General features: G+C 40.5%; 2 protein-coding genes across 2 annotated transcripts; both read right to left on the bottom strand.

The window, feature by feature from the left end:
* Positions 1-727: 727 nt before the first annotated feature.
* LOC102781905 (uncharacterized) lies at positions 728-7,319 on the bottom strand. The gene is made up of 3 exons (XM_087834317.1): positions 7,050-7,319; positions 4,157-4,420; positions 728-3,061 (listed from the first exon to the last, which is right to left on the bottom strand). Exons 1-3 carry the CDS (start codon positions 7,213-7,215, stop codon positions 2,073-2,075), a joined length of 1,419 nt encoding a protein of 472 aa, XP_087690443.1. The 5' UTR covers positions 7,216-7,319; the 3' UTR covers positions 728-2,072.
* Positions 7,320-11,086: 3,767 nt separating this feature from the next.
* Positions 11,087-18,548, bottom strand: LOC148103825 (uncharacterized). Its single transcript, XM_087834428.1, has 2 exons — positions 18,247-18,548; positions 11,087-13,506 (listed from the first exon to the last, which is right to left on the bottom strand). The coding sequence occupies exons 1-2, from the start codon at positions 18,449-18,451 to the stop codon at positions 12,572-12,574; spliced, it is 1,140 nt and encodes a 379-aa protein (XP_087690554.1). The 5' UTR covers positions 18,452-18,548; the 3' UTR covers positions 11,087-12,571.
* Between the last annotated feature and the right edge of the window lie 3,369 nt (positions 18,549-21,917).

The following is a 21,917-nucleotide window of genomic DNA, read 5'->3' as shown; positions in this document are numbered from 1 at the left end:
GAGCATGTTGCTGCAGGTATTCTGAAGATAGGTGTGCACGTGTGTGAAATTCAACAGAACGCTCTGCTGTGCTGCTACTATTATTTGGCCTTACACAAAAATCCATCAACAAGCTCCAACGTGTCCAGAATTCTGCTGCCCGTATTATTACTAGGACTTCCTCTACCCACCACATCTCCCCAATCCTGAAGCAGCTTCACTGGCTCCCGGTTAAATTTCGCATCCATTTTAAAATAATCCTTTATACATTTAAGGCTATTCATTCTCTCTCTCCACCATACCTCTCCGATTTAGTACAGATGTACTTCCCATCCCGGTGCCTCAGATCTTCATCTTCTCTTTCTCTCTCTGTTCCTTCCGCTCGTTTGATTACAATGGGGGGCGGGGCTTTTAGTTGCTCCGCCCCTCGACTTTGGAATTCCTTACCCCCTGACCTCAGAAACATTACTTCATTCCCTCTTTTTAAGTCCACCCTCAAAACTCATCTGTTTAAAATTGCTTATGTTTAAACCTCTGTATGCTCTTAACTTTTATCTGTTATTTTTATTATTGTGTATATTTTCAGTTTTTGTGTTTTTATCTGTTGTACAGTGTCCTTGGGTGCTTTGAAAGGCGCTATTTTTAAATAAAATGTATTATTATTTATTATTATTCATGTATAAGAGATTACGCCTCAGAAAAAATACAATACGTTTGAATAAATCTTTATTTGAACATTGTGAACACAACAAACACTAATAAACAGCAAAACAAAACAATGAACCAACAGAATAGGAGTATAGATAACTTTAACTGTCATGAAATATAAGATCAGGTTTTCCCTGAGACAGTTCTAATTATGAGGTGATAAATGCCCGTTTTCAGGAAACATGTTCAACAAACTCAATGGCAAATCTGAGTTTTCAAGTCCCAAACAGCTGATCAGACGAAGTTCAACTGAGTGTACTCTGAGTTAAGTGTAGGGCTGTTCGATATAATGATATACATCGGATGATATGAAAACGTCTATGGTTTCATATTACGCTATCGCTTGTTTTGCAAAATAAACTGTTTATGATCAATTTTTTTCATCATTTTGAAGCCACTGTTTTTACGCGTTGCGTTAGCAACAATGACGGTAAACCCAGCGTGTGGCTCCGACATCCGCTTGTTTATTTCCCACATAAACCTTTCACAATAAAACTAAAGATCTTGTTGAGATTTTTCAAAATGAACTGAAATTATGAGAAACAGAAAGATCAGTCAGAACAAATCCAGCACCTTATTTCTAAATGAGGCATGTAGCCTGGTTATGAAAAGTCTGACACGGACCAGAAAACTGTACCATGCAAATTATGCAGGAAACTGGTTCCCACCTCAGACTCAACCATGGAAAAGCTTGTCAACTACCAATGCAAGAATCATGTGAAAGAGTATGAAGAGAGTTTAGAAATGAGAAGCAAAAAAGAGCCGTCAGGTGCTCAAAACAGGGTTCAGACACCTGTCTCAGGGTCAAATTCAAGCATTCTCAAGGATTTCAAGCACCTGTACGAACCCTGACAAAATAAACCTTAGACTCAAACGTTAGAACAGGCCTTTACCTTTTTTTTCTTCTTTAAAGCCACCTACTATCTGTCACATTGGAAAATCATAAATAAAGTTGTCCAAAAAAAGAACAGGCTTTTCCCAGCAGCACGCTATGTAGCAAATATTAAAAAAGAAAATAGCGGCCGTTACAAATTATATCTAAATTTATATAGTTTAATTCATCTGTCAAAACACTCAGCATAAGTTACACAATGCCCAGCTGAAAACACACGAGTTGCCCAAGATTCACATAATTTATAGAAAATGTAAATTTTGTGATATATATCGTTGTCGGGACGATAAATGTCTTATATCGGGATCTGAGATTTTGGTCATATCGCACAGCCCTAGTTAAGTGTGTGGTTGAGTAAAGAAAGGAAGCCAACATGATATCGGAGCCTTCATTTTAATCCAATGAACAGAAGAACAAAGTGCTGACAATTTTGAAAAAGAAAAAAGAAATAGGGGGTAAGTCACAGTGTCCCACATTTTCTAAGCATGAAACTTTAACCAGTATGAATTCTCATCATGTGCGTCTTTAAGTTTGCGCGCCGATTGAACTTTTTTCCACAGCTGTTACAGCAATATGGTTTCTCACCTGTGTGAATTACTGAGTGACAGTCCAGTGCTGTTTTATCTGCAAATCGTTTCTCACAGTTAATACAAACATACGGCTTCTCCCCTGTGTGACGTCTTATGTGAGTTTTCAATCCTGTTTTCTGATTGAATCGTTTCCCACAGATGCTACAAGAATACGGTTTCTCACCCGTGTGAAGTCTCATATGTGTAGGCATGTAGGCTTTAGAGTGCATTTTTTTCCCACAGATGCTACAAGAATACATCTTCTGACCTAGATAACTTGTTAAATGACGATCCAATGCAGATTTCTGATCAAATTTTTTCCCACACGTGCTACAAGAATACATCTTCTGACCTAGATAACTTGTTAAATGACGATCCAATGCAGATTTCTGATCAAATTTTTTCCCACACGTGCTACAAGAATACATTTTCTCACTAGCGTGAATTTCTAAATGTGCAGCGAGGCAGGATATAAACTCGAAAGTTTTTCCACAAGTTTCACATTTTAGGGACATTTTCCTTTCAGTTTGACTTTGACTCTCTTTGCCTACTCTTTTACTGTGACGTCTCCTTTTCTCCAGCTCTTCATTTCTAGTTGATCCTGAGTCCACATGCTGGCTTTCTTTCTGATCTCGGCTCTCTGGTTCAGGAGAGCTGTGAGAAAGGAGGTGCTCACTGTTTGGTTCTGGCTCACTGTGGGAACTTTCCTCATAAGATTGAGTCACCACGAAGGTATCAGCCTCCTGCTTCAGTCCAAGCTGCTCTCCCTCCTGACTGCTGCAGAGTTCCTCCTGTTCCTCCTTAATCTGTGGAGGCTCTGGGTCCTCCTCATCCAGGCTGGAGTTTCTCTCTTGGGCACAGACTTGCTGGTCTGCAAGAACCTCCTCCTCACAGACATCCTCCTGTAGGAAGTCTGAAGAGACAAATAGAGGAAAAACAAACTTTTGAGGAAATATATTATAAGATAATGCAAGAAGGTATACATACACACAACAGTGATAAAAAGGCACGAGTAAGACTGACACTGTCAAAGAGAGTACAAAAACAATGCTCTGTTTTCCATCTAGCTTCACCTTCCAGACCTCCTGCCTCCATCATCCCTGGATCACCCAGGATGGACTCACTGCTCTTGCTCATGCCATCAGGATATTCACCCAGACCTCTCTGACCACAGTTTTAAATGTTAAATTTTTTTAACTGCTGTCCAACATTAATTTGTAAATGATTTACTAGCAATCTTGTCAAAACAAAGTTCTTTACCTGGATCACAGTTCTACAAGAAAGGCAGTGGGGAGAGGGGACACTTGGGCAGTACATTTATCACGGCATATAATGTCCGTATCAGAGCACTGGCTGTGAATTTCAGACAGATCAGGCCTTAACTTAGCAAAAAAGTTATCAATTGTTCTTTTCATCTTTTCTCATTACCCACAGCTACATCCACTTCTGTTAGGCCTAGGCTGCTCACTAGGGCTGTGTATCGTCACTGATTTCTATAATCCATTTCTCTTTCATTTCTGATCATGTGAGACTTTGTCAGAGGTGTGAGCATCACAGCAGATGCCTTTGTGTCAAAGGCTGATTCTGATGTGTAAGTGGGTCTGCGCTCTGTGTTTACGTCTTTGTGCAGAATCGGTGCGCCTGCTTTCATTTACTGATTCAGCTGTTTGGTTTAACCAGCTTTAACCTGAGATTCTGCCGTTTTTGGCTAAATACATTTATACTTGATTCAGGATTTAGTTAATCGATATGCTTTTATTCACTTTCAAACACACACGTGAAGGACTACAGGAATATCTGTACCACGGCCAATCAGAGAGGTCCCACGGTTTAGACCACGATATGGGCATAATGTGTGTCTGTTGTTGACCACACGGAGACTTTCACAGTTGCTGAGACTTTTTTTCTTTTGTACTGAACAGCTGGTTGCACCGGTGCAACCTAGGATTTTTTTTAAGTCGCACCATTGACAAATTTGGTCGCACTCTAGAGCCCTGGTTTTACATACCTATTCTGTGTAACTTTATCACAGGTTTGCAGATGGTCTCCAGCAGTGTGAGTTGCTCTTCATCAGTCCAGACAATAATGCCTTCAGCCTCCTGCTTCAGTCCAAGCTGCTCTCCCTCCTGACTGCTGCAGAGCTCCTCCTGTTCCTCTTTAATCTGTGGAGGCTCTGGGTCCTCCTGGTTCAGACTGGAGTTCCTCTCCTGGCTACAGACCTGCTGCTCATCCAGACCCTCCTCTTCCTCACAGTCATGATGATGTGGGAGGTCTTGAGGTACAAAGAAACAAAAGAACAATAACCAATAATGTAATGATACAAAAACACATAGACACATGTTTAATATCAAAACCTGAATAAAAGGTGATCATTTACACATGTCCATTGCTATAGGCTGTGTCCCATCATGTTTTAAACAAGCTATAGTTCAGCCTCTTCTTAAAAACACAATCTGGACTAGAGCAGGGCGATATGACCAAAAATATTTATCACGACATACATTTGAAAATTTGCGATATAACGATATAATTGACACTAGACAAAATACTTTACAACTCCACAACTTTATTAGTGCCAAAAAAAACAACAACAACAAAAAAAAAAACATCAATGTATTTTCACTTAAACAAGCAGCTGTTTTTATATGCATTAAAGTTATATAAAACTTTAACAGTGCAAATGCAAATTCCTTGCTGAGAGTTTAACCAAAAGGCATTTCCAGTGGAAACTGGCCGACATATCCTCAATATAACCATGTATAATATCCACAAAACTTAAAAAGAGGTTATGATAGCCGTAATGCTCCGGCAATCCATCAAGCAGTCCAGGTTCATAGCTTAGCAAAGTCGTACTAAAACATTTGACAGATTTTCGACAGATTTTATGTACGACATAAAATCATTTCGAGGTCAACACAACCAGAATTCATACATAAGGCACACGGGATTATAAGGGGCACTGTCGATTTTCAGCAAAATCAAAGGATTGATTTTAAGTGTGCCGTATTTTCCAAAAAACACGGTAATAACGACGGCCCGCTAGCATGCGCTACCAAAAATATTGCTTTGTTGTGTATCTGACGGACGAAAGCTAAACCAGTTCCACACCACTGAAGTTGCAGCATTTTTACAAACCAATTCTGGTTCATCCGTTTCATTCAGCGATCCACTTTCGCTCTTCTTATTGTGTGCATATGAAAACAAAGGCGCGATATTTCATTTTCTTATCGTTGCCCAACATTATACCGGTATTATCGTGAACGGTATGATATGGCCCAGCCCTAATCTGGACCCAACTGTTCTGGCCGATTACAGGCAAATTTAGAAGCTTCCCTTTCTTTCAAAAGTTCTGGGGAAAGTAGTCCATTTACAGTTGCAGGCCCACCTTGATCTTAATGTGATCTCTGGAAAGTTTCAATCAAGTTTTAAATAACTGCACAGTACTTTTAAGGGTTTTAAATACATTCTTTTAACTCTGGACTTGGGCAGCCCTGCTGCCCTCTTGTTGTTGGACCTGACAGAAGCTTTTAACACAGTTGAGCATGATATCCTGTTATCACGGCTGGAATCATATGCTGGCTAAAAGGGTTTTGGCCCTACTTATCTGGAAGCACTTTTTATGTCAACATGGACCCTTACAGCTCCAAAATAGCCCCTCTTAATTATAATGTACCTCAAAGCTCTATATTTGGTCCTGCCTTGTTTGCATTGTATATGTTGCCACTGGGGTCTATTTTCTTCCTCCCTGGGACGTCTGCAAGTTGTTCAAAATGCTGCACCAAGGCTTCTGACCAAATCCACTAAGTATTCACATGTGACAGTGTTGCTAATACAGCAGCACTGGCTCCCAATTCAATTAAGAATCAATTTTAAGATTCTGGTTCTGACTTTTAGAGCTCTTCATGGACAAGCACCAGCTTACATTATTGAACTTCTACAGCCTTTTGTCCCTAGCACAGGGGTGGGCCACTCCAGGCCTCGAGGGCCGGTGTCCCTGCAGGTTTTAGATGTGTCCTTGAACCAGCACAGCTGATTTAAATGGCTAAAATAGCTCCTCAACATGTCCTGAAGTTCTCCAGAGGCCTGGTAACGAACTAATCATGCGATTCAGGTGTGTTGACCCAAGGTGAGATCTAAAACCTGCAGGACACCGGCCCTCGGGGCCTGGAATTGCCCACCCCTGTCCTAGCAGGTCCCTGAGGTCATGTGTTTAGGGCCTGCTTGTTATACAACATCCAAGGCTAAGAACTAAGGGAGACAGAGGTTTTACCAGTGTGGCCACAGACTGTGTAACTCTCTCCCTCTGAGCTTAAGATCTGTGGAGTCAGTGGTCTCTTTTTTTAAAACAACTAAAAACACATTTTAGAATTGCAATTGGTTAATTTTGTCTGTTTTGTTTTATGCCTTGTTATTTAAGACAAAAGCACGTTGTGATCTTTTGTCTACTTGAAAGGTGCTATATACACAAAAAAATTTTGAAAGTCATTTTTTCTTGACTGAAGAGCTATTTGATTATCTATCTGCAGAGGAGCTCGAGAAACTTCCAGTATAACTTAAATCTCACGTGTGGGAGCATTTATAATATACTTACATAAAGCTACTTGACGCAACTGTTATGATTTGGCGCTGTATAAATAAAACTGAATGAAGGCAACGCAGCCTGTTAAGAATGTCTGAGCCTTTCACCTTTAATAACAGATGCCATTAAAACAGTTTTACATTCAAAATAGAGATTTTTCTTTTCCTCTGAATTCATCACCAAAGTAACAGCTTCCTGCTCTCAGCTAACATCAGCTTAGAGAAATCCTGGAGAAGCTGATAACCTGTCAGATTTATCACCAATCAACCAAACACTGAAGAATCTGAGCTTGAACAGCACAGAGTTAAAAACATGTCCATACCTATGATGTGTGAGTTTCTGTCGGGTTTCCGGCTGATATCCAGCAGTCTGTGCTGACGGTTGATCTCCTCCTCATACTGGACGATGGTTTTTTGAACCTCTGAGAAGATTTCTTCACAAACAGCAGTTAGTCTCTCCTTGATGAACTCTCTCAGATACGAACTCATCGCTGCTTCAACTCAGGCTGGACGGATCGATACAAGCATCGATAGGTTTTGCTATCAGATCCACACTAGCGTTGCAGTCTCTTCTGTGTCGAGGGTTCTAAATGTGAGCCTTGTGAAGAGCTCTTGTGGCGCTTGTTGATGACATCGTCCCGATTCCCCAAACGGAAGCTGCGTTCATGTCCCAGTGTAAAACTGGGACTTGTGGCCTTCCTCCGTATACCCGTTTTTATCCAAATAAAATGCATTGTGTTTTTAAACTAGAAAAGTTGATTTGTGTTTGGTAAATGTAAAATTTCTAGTAAAGTGTTTAAAAGCTGTTCTGTTTATTTAGAAAAGAAACGTCCACTTCATATGGAAAGACACTATCACGTTTATATACAGTTGAAGTCTATATATCTTATTTTTACACTGGAACATGAACACAACCCACATTTGTGGATCTGTGGGACGTTGGCAAGGGGAAATTTGTTTCAATTTGTAAGTGAGCAAGAGGAAAGTCGTGTGCAGTGTTGGTCAAGTTACTTGAAAAAAGTCATCAGTAACTAATTACTGATTACTTCCCCAAAAAGTATAAATACCTCTCGGGGTATTCTGGATTCCTCTCACAGCCCACAGATATGCAGTTAGTAAGGTCAGGTTAATTGGTGGTGGTCGCTGTGTGTTAGTTTGATCGATGACCTGTCTAGAGTGTGCCCTGCCTTTTGCCATTGTTACCATGGAAATGGATTGTATTTCACTCACATTTGCAACTAAAAAAAACAGGCCTACATTTGAAACGTATTTAGAAGCCACATGTGTATAAAAAGTCTGATAACATTAAGCCTACGCACACTGAAAGGGTAAAAGTAGCAGTGATGATAACACTGGGACAGTTTAACATGGAGCTGGAGTCAGTTTACACCACAGTGAGGAGCAAAGAGGTCAGGCTGAGTGAAAGAAAACATGTTTCTGGCAACATAGAAAACAGTGCTTTTCCTGTAATCACCATGAAAACATTTACTGGTTAAAAGCTAGTTGAAGTCCTTTATCAGACCACCTGATCAACCAACAAAAGCAAACTTTGCAGCTGTTCCATCCACTGTTGTTTGTTTTACACAGCAAAACATCTGGAGTTAGCCTCCAGTGTGCTTTACTAGACCATATTTATTTCAAGGCTTTTGTAACATTTTTCAAATTGAAAGTGAAATAATATAAAATACTATGTTAATTAAGTTGTATTAATATTAAAAGAAGAAGAAAAATGGCAGAAATGATACAAATGCAGCATTGTTATTTCACAAAAATTGTAGTGGATGTCATTTGTGGACCTCAGTTTTTACAGATTTAACTTCCTAAAATCAGAACATTTTCATGGCATACATTTTTAATTTCTCTTTGCATTTTGGGCTGATTGGGACCTGATGAATGTAAAAACAAAGACTTACGTGATTTTTTTAACCTAACAACACAACAGTCAGTTGGTATTCTCAGGTATGGAGGGGGAAGTCAGCAGGTGGGGTCATAGTAGAAGTATTGCCAGAAGAGAGCAGTCACATTGATAGGGATCATCCCTGAGGCTATTACACAAAAGGCAAAGTTACTATCACATTAAATATGAGCAAATGTAGAGAATAAGATCCACACCTCTTCTGGTGCCATGCACTTACACATCCTCATCATCTGAACTGCTGTATTACTGTCCCTCCATCATCTTCATCATCCTTCAATGCTTCTGTGTGAGTCCTGGAAGTCTAAAAGATCCTGATATTACACTTAACTGAAACCAAACTTCTTTTTTTTTATTCCGCCTGTTCCGTTTGGTTCTTTTGCCATCAGAATTATTTTCTAAAGGCCAAGAAAGATGTCCAACGGATTTACTTTACCAAATGGACCATCCCAGCCTTGCCATATTGGTCTATTTGATTGATCTTTGTTTTTATTGTTTATTTTATTTTATTGTCACTTGCTACACACACAGACATGACTGGGGGAAGGAAAAGAGAGAAAGAAAGAGAGGTAGGGTAAGAAAAACAGTGGGAAAGAGGAACGGTGATAAAGGGCAAAAAACAAAAACCAAGAAAACAAACAGACAAAAAAAAAAGTATCAATCACATGGATCACCTGTTGAGAAAGAAAAAAGAGAAAACAAGCAAAAACGAGAGCAATACAATAAACAACATCATCACGATGATCTATGTGAATATAACAGTAAATACTAAATGTTAAACATTATTGTGCAGCACGAAAGATCAACAGCGCACAGTGTGCTTTGAGGTAGGAGCCAAAAAGAGTGTAGTTTGTGTGTGTTCACCTGTGAGCATGAGCGCGCTTGTATTCAAAAGGTTCCTTCATGTAATGATCTGCTAGAGGGTGTGGGGAGCCACAGCCCCGTCCTCCAGGGCATGAAGCAGGTATGGAGGAGATCAAGACTCCAGACATCCAGAGGCCCCCAGAACACAAGAGACCAAGGAAGACCAAGAGAGGGGCAGCCGAGCCACTGTCCCAGAAAGAGCTGAGGAGAGTCCCAGATGAGGGGTCACTCAGCAGCCGCGGAGCAGAAGCCAGGGGGGGTTGCAGTGACGTGCCCATGAGCTCCGCCAGCAGCCAGCTGTGCCAGAGTGACCAAGCCCCAGGCCCAGAGGCCAAGGGCACCCCACCCCCCTGAAGGGTTCCAGTGGGCTCGCTTGGGTGCAACAAACAACAAAACTGCTATGCTTCTACCATGACATCGCATTCAGTCATTAATTTATAATTTATTTATTATGTCTAATATCATGAATTTTTCCACTCTCCTGAATATTTCTCTAGCATGGGATAAGTGTGGGTTCAAAGTGCATTTTAAGTCTAAGTTACCTCTAGACCAGGGATGTTACAGTGCCCAAAGCGATGACTAGTTCACTGGTACATCATATGGAAGCCAACAGCACCCTAACCCTAATAAATATTTCTGATCTTGTAACAGAGTATGAGAAGGTTAAATTGATGCAGGTGCTTCAACTAAAAGTCCACACTAGTGTGGGTTAGGTCCCATAACTGGTTGTTAAAAACCTCACTATACTATATCAAAGTGAGACAAAGATAGAGCGATATCAAAATCTATGAATCCCACAGGTGTGTGTCTCCATCGCTATGATTGTTTCCAAGGTCTTAGTACTGACTATGGGTAGGTTTCAAATCAATTTTAACTTTAATAATGCAATATTGATTCATTAAAATCGTGAATCAAATTTTAAATATACATGTATTTTGCCAGAAATGTCAGAATCTCAGTTTAAACCTGACTACAACAACCACGAAACATGGTTTCCACAAGAAGACGTAAACACAAAGCACAGACCCAACGTATCAGAATCAGTGAGGTGTTGGCTTTCACACCCAGCCGTTGGGGCTGAAAGCCAAAACCTTACAGATTCTGATGTGTTGGCTTCGTGTTTGTGGTTTTTTTGCACTAGATTCTGAAGCTTCAAGTTTCTTCACTCTCCCACCAAAATTGACTGAACCAGCAGCAAAAGAAGATCCAAAGTAAGCTTCATATAAATATCATCATGAATTCCCTCTTACTGTTTGGCTTCCACCATTTTAAAAATCACAGTAACTAATTACTGATTACTTCCCTGGAAAAGTAATCCCGTTACTTTACTGATTACTTATTTTCAAAAGTAATTAATTACTTAGTTATTTTTTAAAAACACGATTTACAACCTGAATAGGTGATAAAGCAATAGATCTTTCAGCCCAATTCTACTTTTTCTGCATAATCCATCATTCAAAATGTAATCAAATGGAAACATCTCTTTTTAAAACTTGTTTTATTAGTTTTAATCTTTTAAAAAATTTAATTATATGCAACATTCTCTGACTGGAAGAAATTTGTTTAACATTTAAACCTATTTTCTGCACATTTGAGCACATAAAATAACAATATTTTTTGTGTTTACACTCAGTCTTTCAAATAGATGCAAGTAAAACACAGCAGAAAATAAAGTCAAAGACTAGCGGTCCTGTTGCCGCTGACTAGTTTTTTTCCCCTTCCCATTTTTTGTTGCCAATGATATTTGTGGTGTGAATGTTTCATAATCAACAGGAGGCAGGTTCACCATAACCACACACATCCAGACTCAGACATCATGTTACACGATACAGTCCACGGTAGCTATATGCTCCAAGTGAAGCTGAAGAAAGCATCTTCGTGGTTCAGAGGTTTCTCAGCAGAGGAGGATTTAGCTGAAACAGCTGAAGCCCTGTTTGGTTTTTACAACAACAACAACAACAACAACAACAACAAAAAACCCACCAGTTTTGTTAACAGATGTAGAATTTTGCTGGAGCACAGCTCTTTACAGTTTATGTTTACATGAATTTCTAAATTAGTATAAAACATCAGAAACAAAGAAAATCTTGTGCATAATAAGGCAGAATACTTTTTTATGCGTCTTTCAAACATTAAAAATGACACCTCAGAAATAAAATCTCAAAAGAAATTTAAACAAAACTTTATTTAAACATTAGGAACACAAAGCAAACACTAAAACTAAACCTAAACAATGATCAAACAGAACAAGAGGATACTGAACCTTAACCATCATGAAATGTATGATCATGGTTTTCCTGGTATATTTTAATAATGAGGTGATAAACTTAACTATTGCAGAAAGCATGTTCAAAAGTTGATTAATTCTGAGATCAGAAACCTTAGCCCCTTTTTCCATTAGTACCTACTTGGATCAACTTGGCACAATTTGCCAAGGTTTTCCATCTGGTACCAGGTCACAGTACCTGGGATCAGGTAATTTTTTTAGTACCTGCTTGCTCGGCTGCTCCATGTGATCCGAGCAGGTACTAAAATGTGACATCGTCATACTGCATGCCACCGATTGGCTGGTCAGTAGTGTCATTCAATGAGTCATGAGAAAGTCTCCTTCATGAAAATTAAAACTGCCATTTTTGAAACCCAGTTGTTACCCAAAAGAAAAAAAAAAAGACGGAGAAGCAGGTAAATCCCAGCTTCGAAATCAACCGTTTTTGTAGGTTTCATGTCGCGTATTAATTACACTGCAGGACGAGTGCTATGACAACAACCACTCACATTAGATAGTACCGGATTGTAGTGGAAAACCAGTCAAGTTGTGGCAAGTCGATCCGAGTAGCTACTAATTTCAAAAGAGGCTTTTGAGTGTTTGTTCCAAAACAGCTGATCAGAGTAGAGAAAGGAAGCCATCATTAATGGAGCTCCAATATCACAATTCACCATGGCAACAGGTAAATAAAGAGCAGTGCCTCCATATGTCAGTGCTGACCACGAGGCTAATTTACAAAAACAAAAAACAAAAATGGCAAGACCACTCACAGCTGTCCAACATTTTCTAAGCATGAAACTTTAATCAGTATGGATTTTCATGTGTCTCTTTACGTGTCCGAGATGACTGAATCTTTTCCCACAGATGCTACAGGAATACGGTTTCTCACCAGTGTGAATTCTTAAATGACGTTGCAACTCATAGTTCTCTCTGAATCCTTTCCCACAGGTGCTGCAAAGATACGGCTTCTCACCTGTATGAATTTTTAAGTGATAATACAAATGTGCACGCCGACTGAATCTTTTCCCACAAACGGTACAGATATGGGGCCTCTCACCTGTGTGAATCCTTACATGAGACTCAAAATGTGATTTATAGGAAAATCTTTTTCCACAAGTGCTACAAGGATATGGTTTCTCACCTGTGTAACAGTTACCATGATTTTTCAAAGCTGATATCTGACGGAATTGTTTCCCACAGGTGCTACAAGAATACGGTTTCTCACCTGTGTGAATTCTGAGATGTGCATTCAGGTGGCATTTAAACTGAAAATGTTTTCCACAGACGTCACATTTCAGAGACTTTTTCCTTGTGTCAGTTTTACTTTGACTCTCTGAAACAGCAGGGTTGTCTACTCTCTGACTGTGACTTCCGTTGCTGTGATGTCTCCTCTTCTTCAGCTCTGCATTTCTAGTTGATCCTGAGTCCACATGCTGGCTTGCTTTCTGATCTCGGCCCTCTGCTTCAGGAGAGCTGTGAGAAAGGAGATGCTCACCGTTTGCTTCTGATTCAGTGTGTGCACTTTCCTCATAAGCGGCTGTCACCATGAAGGCATCAGTCTCCTGCTTCAGTCCAAGCTGCTCTCCCTCCTGACTGCTGCACAGTTCCTCCTGTTCCTCTTTAATCTGTGGAGGCTGTGGGTCCTCCTCAGTCAGACTGGAGTTTCTTTCTTGGATACAGACCTGTTGGTCTGTAAGAACCTCCTCCTTCTCAATGACATGTTGCTGTTGGAGGTCTGAAAAGACAAATGAAGGGGGTAGGGATGACAGAAAAACAAACATTTGAGAAAATATGTTCTGATCTGAAACATTAACAGGTCTCTCCACAGTGAGAATGTGTCTCACATATACAAGTGAAATTTAAAATGTACAAAATTTGACAAATTATTTGAGCACTGATGCAAGTGACCTTTTAGTTCTGGCACTCTTATTAGTAGAATGATCTCTTTCTGTTTACAATGTGAAAACTTTGTCACTGAGTGTTATAGTTTTAATGTGGAAAGGTCTTAATCTTGGGTAAGTAAGCAAGAGTTTCTCTGTATTTCTGTGTAAAGAAGTAAACAAATGAACCAATCACAAACAAGCTGTTTCTGATTGGTGGAGTCAGGTCAGACAACTATTTAAATGTGACTTACTGACACACAGTCACACCTGTCCATCCAATAAAAGATGGCTGATCTTTTTACTGAGTAATCTGACATTTTCGCCTCACACATAGTCTGTCTCACTCCCTTGGGCTGGAAGTGTATGTATAGTTATTATGCTGTAACACACTGCTCCTACATATGTTTCTATTGCAGGTCTGTTTCTAGTTGAAAATGTGTGTGAAACACTCACATTTAAATCATTCAACACATCAGTGTGCTGCAAAGTGCACAAAAATCAAAGAATTTTGTGTTGAGGATTAGTCCAGTTACTTAGTGAATTGTTGCAGTCCTAGTATAGATCGTGATAGTTAGAAAATTCATTTGGTCTCACAGGAAAAATCCTTAGTTTGTTTACCTTGAAGGTAGGGATCATTTTGTCTACAGTGATGCTAATTAATTACACAACACCATGATGCTGTGTGGCATCTCACAAGGGTCAAATCACAGGGCCCTCTTATTGAATCTGCATATGGTTACTTTTTGTGAAATCTTTCAGGAGTTAGTTGATAAGTTGTCTTATCACAGCTATGCTGATGATACCCAGATTTATTTGACTATGTCATTATGTTTGTGTCCTAAAAATGTAAACAACACAACAAAAATTACCTCCAATTCATCCATTCTCTTCCACTTATTGGGGCTGTGGGAATTTGCAGCCTATCCCAGCTACTATAGGGAAAGAGGCAGGGTCTTTTTCTCCAATTGATCTTTCTCAGTACACTTAAGTAATCACTTCCTCCAAACCATCAACATGTCTCTTAGAACCCAGTTCTACGAGACTGCTTAAAGAAGTCCTGCCATTAATTTGTGTTTCAATCTTAAATATGATCAGCCTATCACTACTAGTCAGTTATGTACCACAGGGCTTCAAATTAGCGGTAGTTAAGCTGTTACTTAAAAACCCATATACTTCACCTAGCTGTCTTAACTAATTATAGGCTGATCTCCAACCCACTTTTAATCTTAAAAAAAAAAATCTCAAAAGAGTAGTTGTAACAGCTTACTGATCATCTGCAAAGGAATGGCTTATTTGAAGAGTTTCAGTCAGGTTTCAGAGCTCATCGCTGTACAGAAACAGCTTCAGTGAAGGTTACAAATGATCTTCTTATGGCCTCTGACAGGGGACTCATCTCTGTGCTTGTCCTGCTAGACTTTACTGCAGTGTTTGATCAATTAGAGCATGTTGCAAGTATTAAAGGTACTGCACTGTGGTGGTTTGGTTTAATAGACTCCAAGTTGTTCATGTAAATTGAGAGTCCTCTTTATACATTAAGGTTAATAATAGACTTCCACGGGGTTCCCCGATAGAAATATTGGATTTACATTATACATTCTTCACAATCCGACAAGTACAGTGCAACGGATGATATCCTGTGCAACAGAGTTTATGTTGAATAAGGTTTTACTTATTTATTATATTGAATTACCATGTTCTACCTCATTTTTATATTATTCTTATAATTATATTTAAATTGTATATAACTTTTTGTTTCTGACACTGCAGAGAGTGCTCTTAATTTCGTGTACATGTTACAATGACAATAATGATATTCAGATTTTTATCCTTAGTTATGCTGCAATAGGTCAAGGCTGCGTTTCCTCTTTACTAACAGGGCAGCACGGTGGCACGGTAGTTAGCACTGTTGCCGCACAGCAAGAAGGTCCTGAGTTCAATTCCAACATCAGGCCGGGGTCTTTCTGTGTGGAGTTTGCATGTTCTCCCCGTGTTTGCTTGGGTTCTCTCCGGGTACTCCGGCTTCCTCCCACCGTCCAAAGACATGCAGCTTGTGGGGATAGGTTAATTGGAAAATCCAAATTGCCACTAGGTGTGAATGTGCGAGTGAATGTGAGTGCGAATGGTTGTCTGTCCCTGTGTGTTGGCCCTGCGACAGACTGGCGACCTGTCCAGGGTGTACCCCGCCTCTCGCCCTATGACAGCTGGGATAGGCTCCAGCGCCCCCGCGACCCTGAAAAGGATAAGCGGAAGCGAATGGATGGGATGGATGGAGGTCAAGGCTGCGTTTCCTCTTTACTAACCTGTTTTACTCATTATGTTTTTATACAACTCACAGAATTTAATTCATATTCATTTCTGGCTCTCTTCCACAGCATGTCCTTGTCCTGTCTTCCTCCCCTCACCCCACCCAGTCGGAGCAGATGGCTGCCCCTCCCTAAGCCTGGATCTACAGGAGGTTTCTTCCTGTTAAAAGGGAGTCTCTCCTCCTCTCTCCACTCTTGCCAAAGTGCTTGCTCATAGGGGGTCATATGATTGTTGGGTTTTTCTCTGTAAGGTGCTTTTAGAGCCATAAATATGGATTATACAGAAATCACGTTTAGTGTAAATCCTGTTGTCATTTATTTTCTGTTATAATCATTGGGCGAGTTTGATTACAGTTTAACATTATAGTGAAATTGTGAGTTTAATTTTAAATAAATAAAAAATAAAATGATTAATATAGCACCTTTCTGGAGAGTCACAAAGTGCTACTGAGTCCACAGTTGTTAAACTTAGAGGGAGACAGTTCCACAGCGGCAAAGCTCTATCTCCCTTAGTTCTCATCCTTGTGTGTTGTATAGCAAGTAGGCCCTGATCAGATAATCTCAGTGACCTGCTAGGGACATAGGGCTGTAGAAGATCAGAAATATGTGCTGGTACCATATGTGTTGGATCAAGGACACATCTAAAAAGTGCAGGAAACCAGCCCTCGACACCTGTGACTTAGAGGATCTGGTCAAAGCGTAGCTGCAGTGTTTTGCACAACCTGCAGACGATCCAGGGAAACTTTGCTTAGACACATAAACAACTGAATGTCATCACCATAACAGTGACAGAAAATGTCCTCAAAGGAGCCCATTATATGCTGGCGGGGGAGAAGATATATGTAACAATAAAGCACCCAAAACCAAATCTTGAGGGACACCATAAGTAAGGGAGGTAGAGGATAACCTAAAATTAGAGACCACCACAGAAAAACCACAGGTTATGTAGATAGAACCACTCCAAGGCAGTTCCAGATACACCAACCCAATAGTTGAGCCTTTCAAGCAGGATGTGGTGGTAAACGGTGTCAAATGCCGACGTGAGGTCCAACATCAACAAAACAAAGCATTTTCCTGCATCGTTACTCATCAAAATGTTACTAGAGACCGTAAGAAGAGCTGTTTCCATGGAATGAACTCTACCAGAGCCAAACAGAAATCTATCAAAAATGCATTGTTTATCCAGAACTGTTATAAGTTGCTTAGTCACAACCCTTTCTAGAAACTTAGCAATTAATGGTAATTTAGAGATTGGCCTGTACATCGTGAGGCATCATAGAGGATCAGATGGATAGCAAAGCCAGGGGATCATACACCAAGACAGCCAGTACATCGTTAACACGAAGTGAGAACAGCAGGGCAGAGAAGAATAACACAGAAGTAGAGTGGGACAAACTGCACCCGGCAGCGGGAGAGCCAAACACAGGCACCATCATACTGAAAGTCATGAAAGCGTTACTTCATGTTAAGCATTATCAGAAAATACACTGAAAGGATAGAAGGATCACAGATGAACAGAACAATACAGTGTTACTGCACTTGCCGTGTTTAGTCAAAATAAGATGAAGAAGTTGTAAATGGAGATATTTTGATCATCATCTTTTGTATTTGCATTTTTGTAAATAAAGATTGTTGTAAAAAAAAAAGAAATTCAGTTTTGCATGAGTTACTTTTTAAACAGTGCTTCAAGTATGACACAGATACTAAATCTACTGCCATGACAAGTACTATATGAATAAAAAAAATGAACTGAATGGATTGATTGGCCAGGAGTTGTTGGGTCAGCCTGTCATGTGACCGATTATGAGCGGGTCTAGCATCATCTATTGATGGAGGCAGCACAGCCCGCTAAGAATGACTGAGCCTATTAACATCACTAACATGTGGCACATTTAGACACTTTAACCACTGATTGTTTTCTTGCTTTTGCTGCAGATGTAAAGACATTAATTACAGCAGTATTTGTAATGTGGACAGCTTTTGTTCTGATGCTCTAGAGAGTCACTGTGTGTTCACTTTGAGGCTCTCATGGAGAATAAATGCAATATACAGTTGGTGTGGACGCTCATCTTCATCAATGTTAGTCAGCAGACAGTTTTCACAGTCTCATTAAGAGTGTGTGTGCTCTTCCTGATCTATCACCGTTTGCTCCTAACAGCTTCCTGCTCTAAGCTAACTTCAGCTTAGAGAAATCCTGGAGAAGCTGATAACCTGTCAGATTTATCACCAATCAACCAAACACTGAAGAATCTGAGCTTGAACAGCACAGAGTTAAAAACACGTCCATACCTATGATGTGTGAGTTTCTGTCAGGTTTCCGGCTGATATCCGGCAGTCTGTGCTGACGGTTGATCTCCTCCTCATACTGGACGATGGTTTTTTGAACCTCTGAGAAGATTTCTTCACAAACAGCAGTTAGTCTCTCCTTGATGAACTCTCTCAGATACTGAACTGAACTCATTGCTGCTTCCGCTGAGCGGATCGATACTAGCATCGATGAAGCGATACCGACGTTGGTCAGATCCACACTAACGTGACAGTTCTGTGTCGAGGCTGCTAAATGTGAGCCGATTAACCCGAGTCCAGACAGATTTTTGTGAAGCGCTATTGAGGCGCTTGTTGATGACATATGTGATGACGTCGAAGTCCCGGGAGCCGGCCGTACCACGTGAAAAACGAACCTTTTTTTTAAACAAAACTTTATTGACTGTAATGTATTACACTAAAAATTCTCTAACTGACCAGGGACGTGTAGAGGGGAGGTGGAAGCGGCTTGAGCACCTGCCCCTTTCCTGATCAGTGCCCAAAGAGCCCTTGTCTTGAGGCATTTATTTATTTATTTATTTATTTATTTATTTATTTAATTAATTATTAATATGTGTGTGAGTCCTGTCAGTGCCCCTCAACAATAATATTTAACTATTAATAACAGCTTTGCTAAATAAAATGATCCGGTTTGCATCAGTCACATGACTACCATTAACCAATGCTCGTCTTTGACGGCAGAGCGCGCTACGAGCCGGGAACGAGCTCGCAAAGAGCGCGTGCATTTTCTTGCCTGGGCGGCGCGGAGCTGTAGGAGAAACACGCAAATTAACTGGTAGAGGCAGACCGATGCAACAAAAACAGTAAGTAGGTGTACAGTGAACACTGTTGTCTACAGCACACAGGAGTATTAGGTTATTATGTACAGGTTGGTAAGTTGTGTTGTGGCGAAAGACGATTTAATAAACAAATAAGCGTGCTGTGTGTGTAACAGCGCGACAAACATTACCTGTCCTTTTATTAACTGCACTGTAGTGCTGGTCATAGCTGCTAGCTGACTGGGTAAGGCTGTAATGGGTCTGTAGCTCTGTCCACCATATTTAGTTTTAAAGTAAGTTACAGGGCGTTTCCTGTCTTTCTGAAGGGCTTATATTTCACTAACAACTATCTAATATGCATATCCAAATAATTATGGATTATTATCATTATGATATTAAAAACACACATTGTATTTTAAAGAAGCAGTATTATATTAGATTTATATTTCAAATATAACAAAATGCTGATTTTACATCAGCAAAATTATCTCTACAGTTTAAACATTTAGTAAACCTGTCTACACAGAGTGAATAGTCAAACATGCATTATTTTATATTTATTATATATTTTTTATATTCTTATTACTTTATTATTATAGCGCTAGGAATAAGTAGTATTCTGGATCAGCGTCATGATGCAAACTTGTGGTCATAGTATATACAGTATTCTGGAGAAGGTAGAAAATGTCACTGTGTGTGTGTGTGTGTGTGTGTGTGTTTCCAATGTATAGATTTTTTTTTTAATTATTACTTAACACAGTCCAGACATGCCTTGTAAGGCTGTTTCTATACCATTTTCTATTATTGCTTCAGTATGGATTAGGTGTAAGAGTTGTTAAGTGTGGATAATTAAATAATAGTTTAACGCAATAGCAAATTGTGCCTTGTTCTCAGATGGACAGCAAGTGGAGAGTGATAGCTGAGATGAGGAGATGGAAGGAGGAAGAGAGGCAAAGAGTGATTCACAGGCAGAGCCTAGTTTACTTCTCAATTTTGTTGCCTTATGGTTCCAAGCACTGTCACCAATCTTTGCATTTTATTATTAACTCATAACACTTGTTTTATCAGCTACCATCTCTCCTGTAGACATCAGATCAGCCCTGCCCTCCAGCACTATCAGCAGCAGGAGCAGCAGAAACCCCTCAACAACAACATTGTACCCACCAGGTCACACATAGGGTATGTTTGCTTTGCATTGTCCCCACCTGATGACAGTGATATAGTCTGATGTGATTGCATATTAGATTTTTAGATGAATGTGGGTTGTTGTTATTCGTCCTGGTTCTATGAGCCCCTTTGTAACGTTGAATACCCGCCCCCCCAATACCTCTGCACAGCCCTGCTGACTGTGTCTCATAACTACTGCCCCAGCCTTCCTCTTTAGGAAGCTGGGTGACCTGTGTGATGATCCAGGGGGTTCTTCTTGTGGAAAGTGAGCGATTTTTTCTGTTTGAATTATGAGAGCTATGAGACGCAACAGTAGGTGGAGCCTCTCCTTGTGACTAAGGAATTAATTTGGTTCTCATCCATCAGATCTTGTCTTTGTTAGGGCTGTGCGATGTGACCAAAATCTTATATTCTGATATAAGACATTTATTGTCCCGACAACGATATAAATCACAAAAATGTAACATTTTCTGTAAATTCTGTGAATCTCGGGCAACTCGACTTGCGTGAAGTGTTTTCAGCTGGGCGTCGTGTACCTGGAGTCGAGTGTTTTGACCGATGCACGACACTATACATTTTTAGACATAAGTTGAAACGGCCGCCATTTTCTTTTTCAGTATTTATTACACGGCGTGCTGCAGAGAAAAGCCTGTTCTAACGTTAATTTTTGTTGCACCTAACGGCTCTTTTTTGCTTCTCATCCATAAACACTGCATACTCTTTCACGTGATTCATTTTATTTAGAAAAATCTCAACAGGATCTTCAGCTTTATTGTGAAAGGTTTATGTGGAAAATAAACAAGCGGAGCCACGCGATCATGCGATGTTGCTAATGACAACGTATAAAAGCAGTTGCTTGTCTGTCTGTAGTGTGGTTATTTTAAATATAAGAGAAAGAGAGAACTGTAAGAAAATAATATAGCCACTACAGTGACCATCAAAATGATGAAAAACAATATTGCCGTAAACAGTTAGTTTTGCGACACAAAACAAACAATAGATGTTTTTATATTTTCAGCCAATATATATCGTGTGACTGTGTATACAGTGTCCATGTCTGTTTGTCTCCACATTGGACGAGTGCCGAGTATGTATATATGTGTGCATGAGGGGTGGAGGAATGCACGTTTGTGTCTGTGTCTATATGTCAGCTTGGGTCTTAGACTCCACCTCTCTGGAAACATCTCAGGCCCTCCAAGGTATGGAGGCCTATCTCTCCCCCCACGAGACTCCCTGCCGGTGGCTGATGCCCTCACACATCGGTGCGTTGGTGGTTCTCGGTGTCCAGGCTGGGTGCTCAGGTATGTACCCGATGTGGGCCTGGCACCCATGGCTCGGTTGGGCCCCTTCTAGGGGCTGGGGGGCCCTCGGGCCTCTGGGCCCGGGGCTAGGTCCGTTCTGGCATAGCTGGCACCTGGCAGAGCCCCGTTCGCTATCATTGCAGCCCCCTGTGGCTTCTGCACCGTGTCTGCTGGGTGACCCCTCGTCTGGGGCTCTCCTCAGCTCTTTCCAGGATGGTGGCACAGTTGCCCCTCTGTTGGTCCTCCTTGGGCTCTTGCACTCTGGGGGCCTCTGGATGTCTGGGGCCTGGATCTCCTCCATGCCTGCTTCATGACCTGAGGAACAGGGCTATGGCTCCCCACAACCTCTAGCAGATTGTTACATGGAGAAACCTTTTGAATACAAGCACGCCCGTCCACACAGGTGTTC

Source organism: Neolamprologus brichardi, chromosome 3 (assembly GCF_056152115.1).
Source record: "Neolamprologus brichardi isolate AB-2024 chromosome 3, ASM5615211v1, whole genome shotgun sequence".
Classification (NCBI taxonomy): Eukaryota; Metazoa; Chordata; class Actinopteri; order Cichliformes; family Cichlidae; genus Neolamprologus; species Neolamprologus brichardi.
The sequence above is the reverse complement of the archived record's forward strand: the minus strand, read 5'-3'. Positions and strand labels throughout refer to the sequence as shown.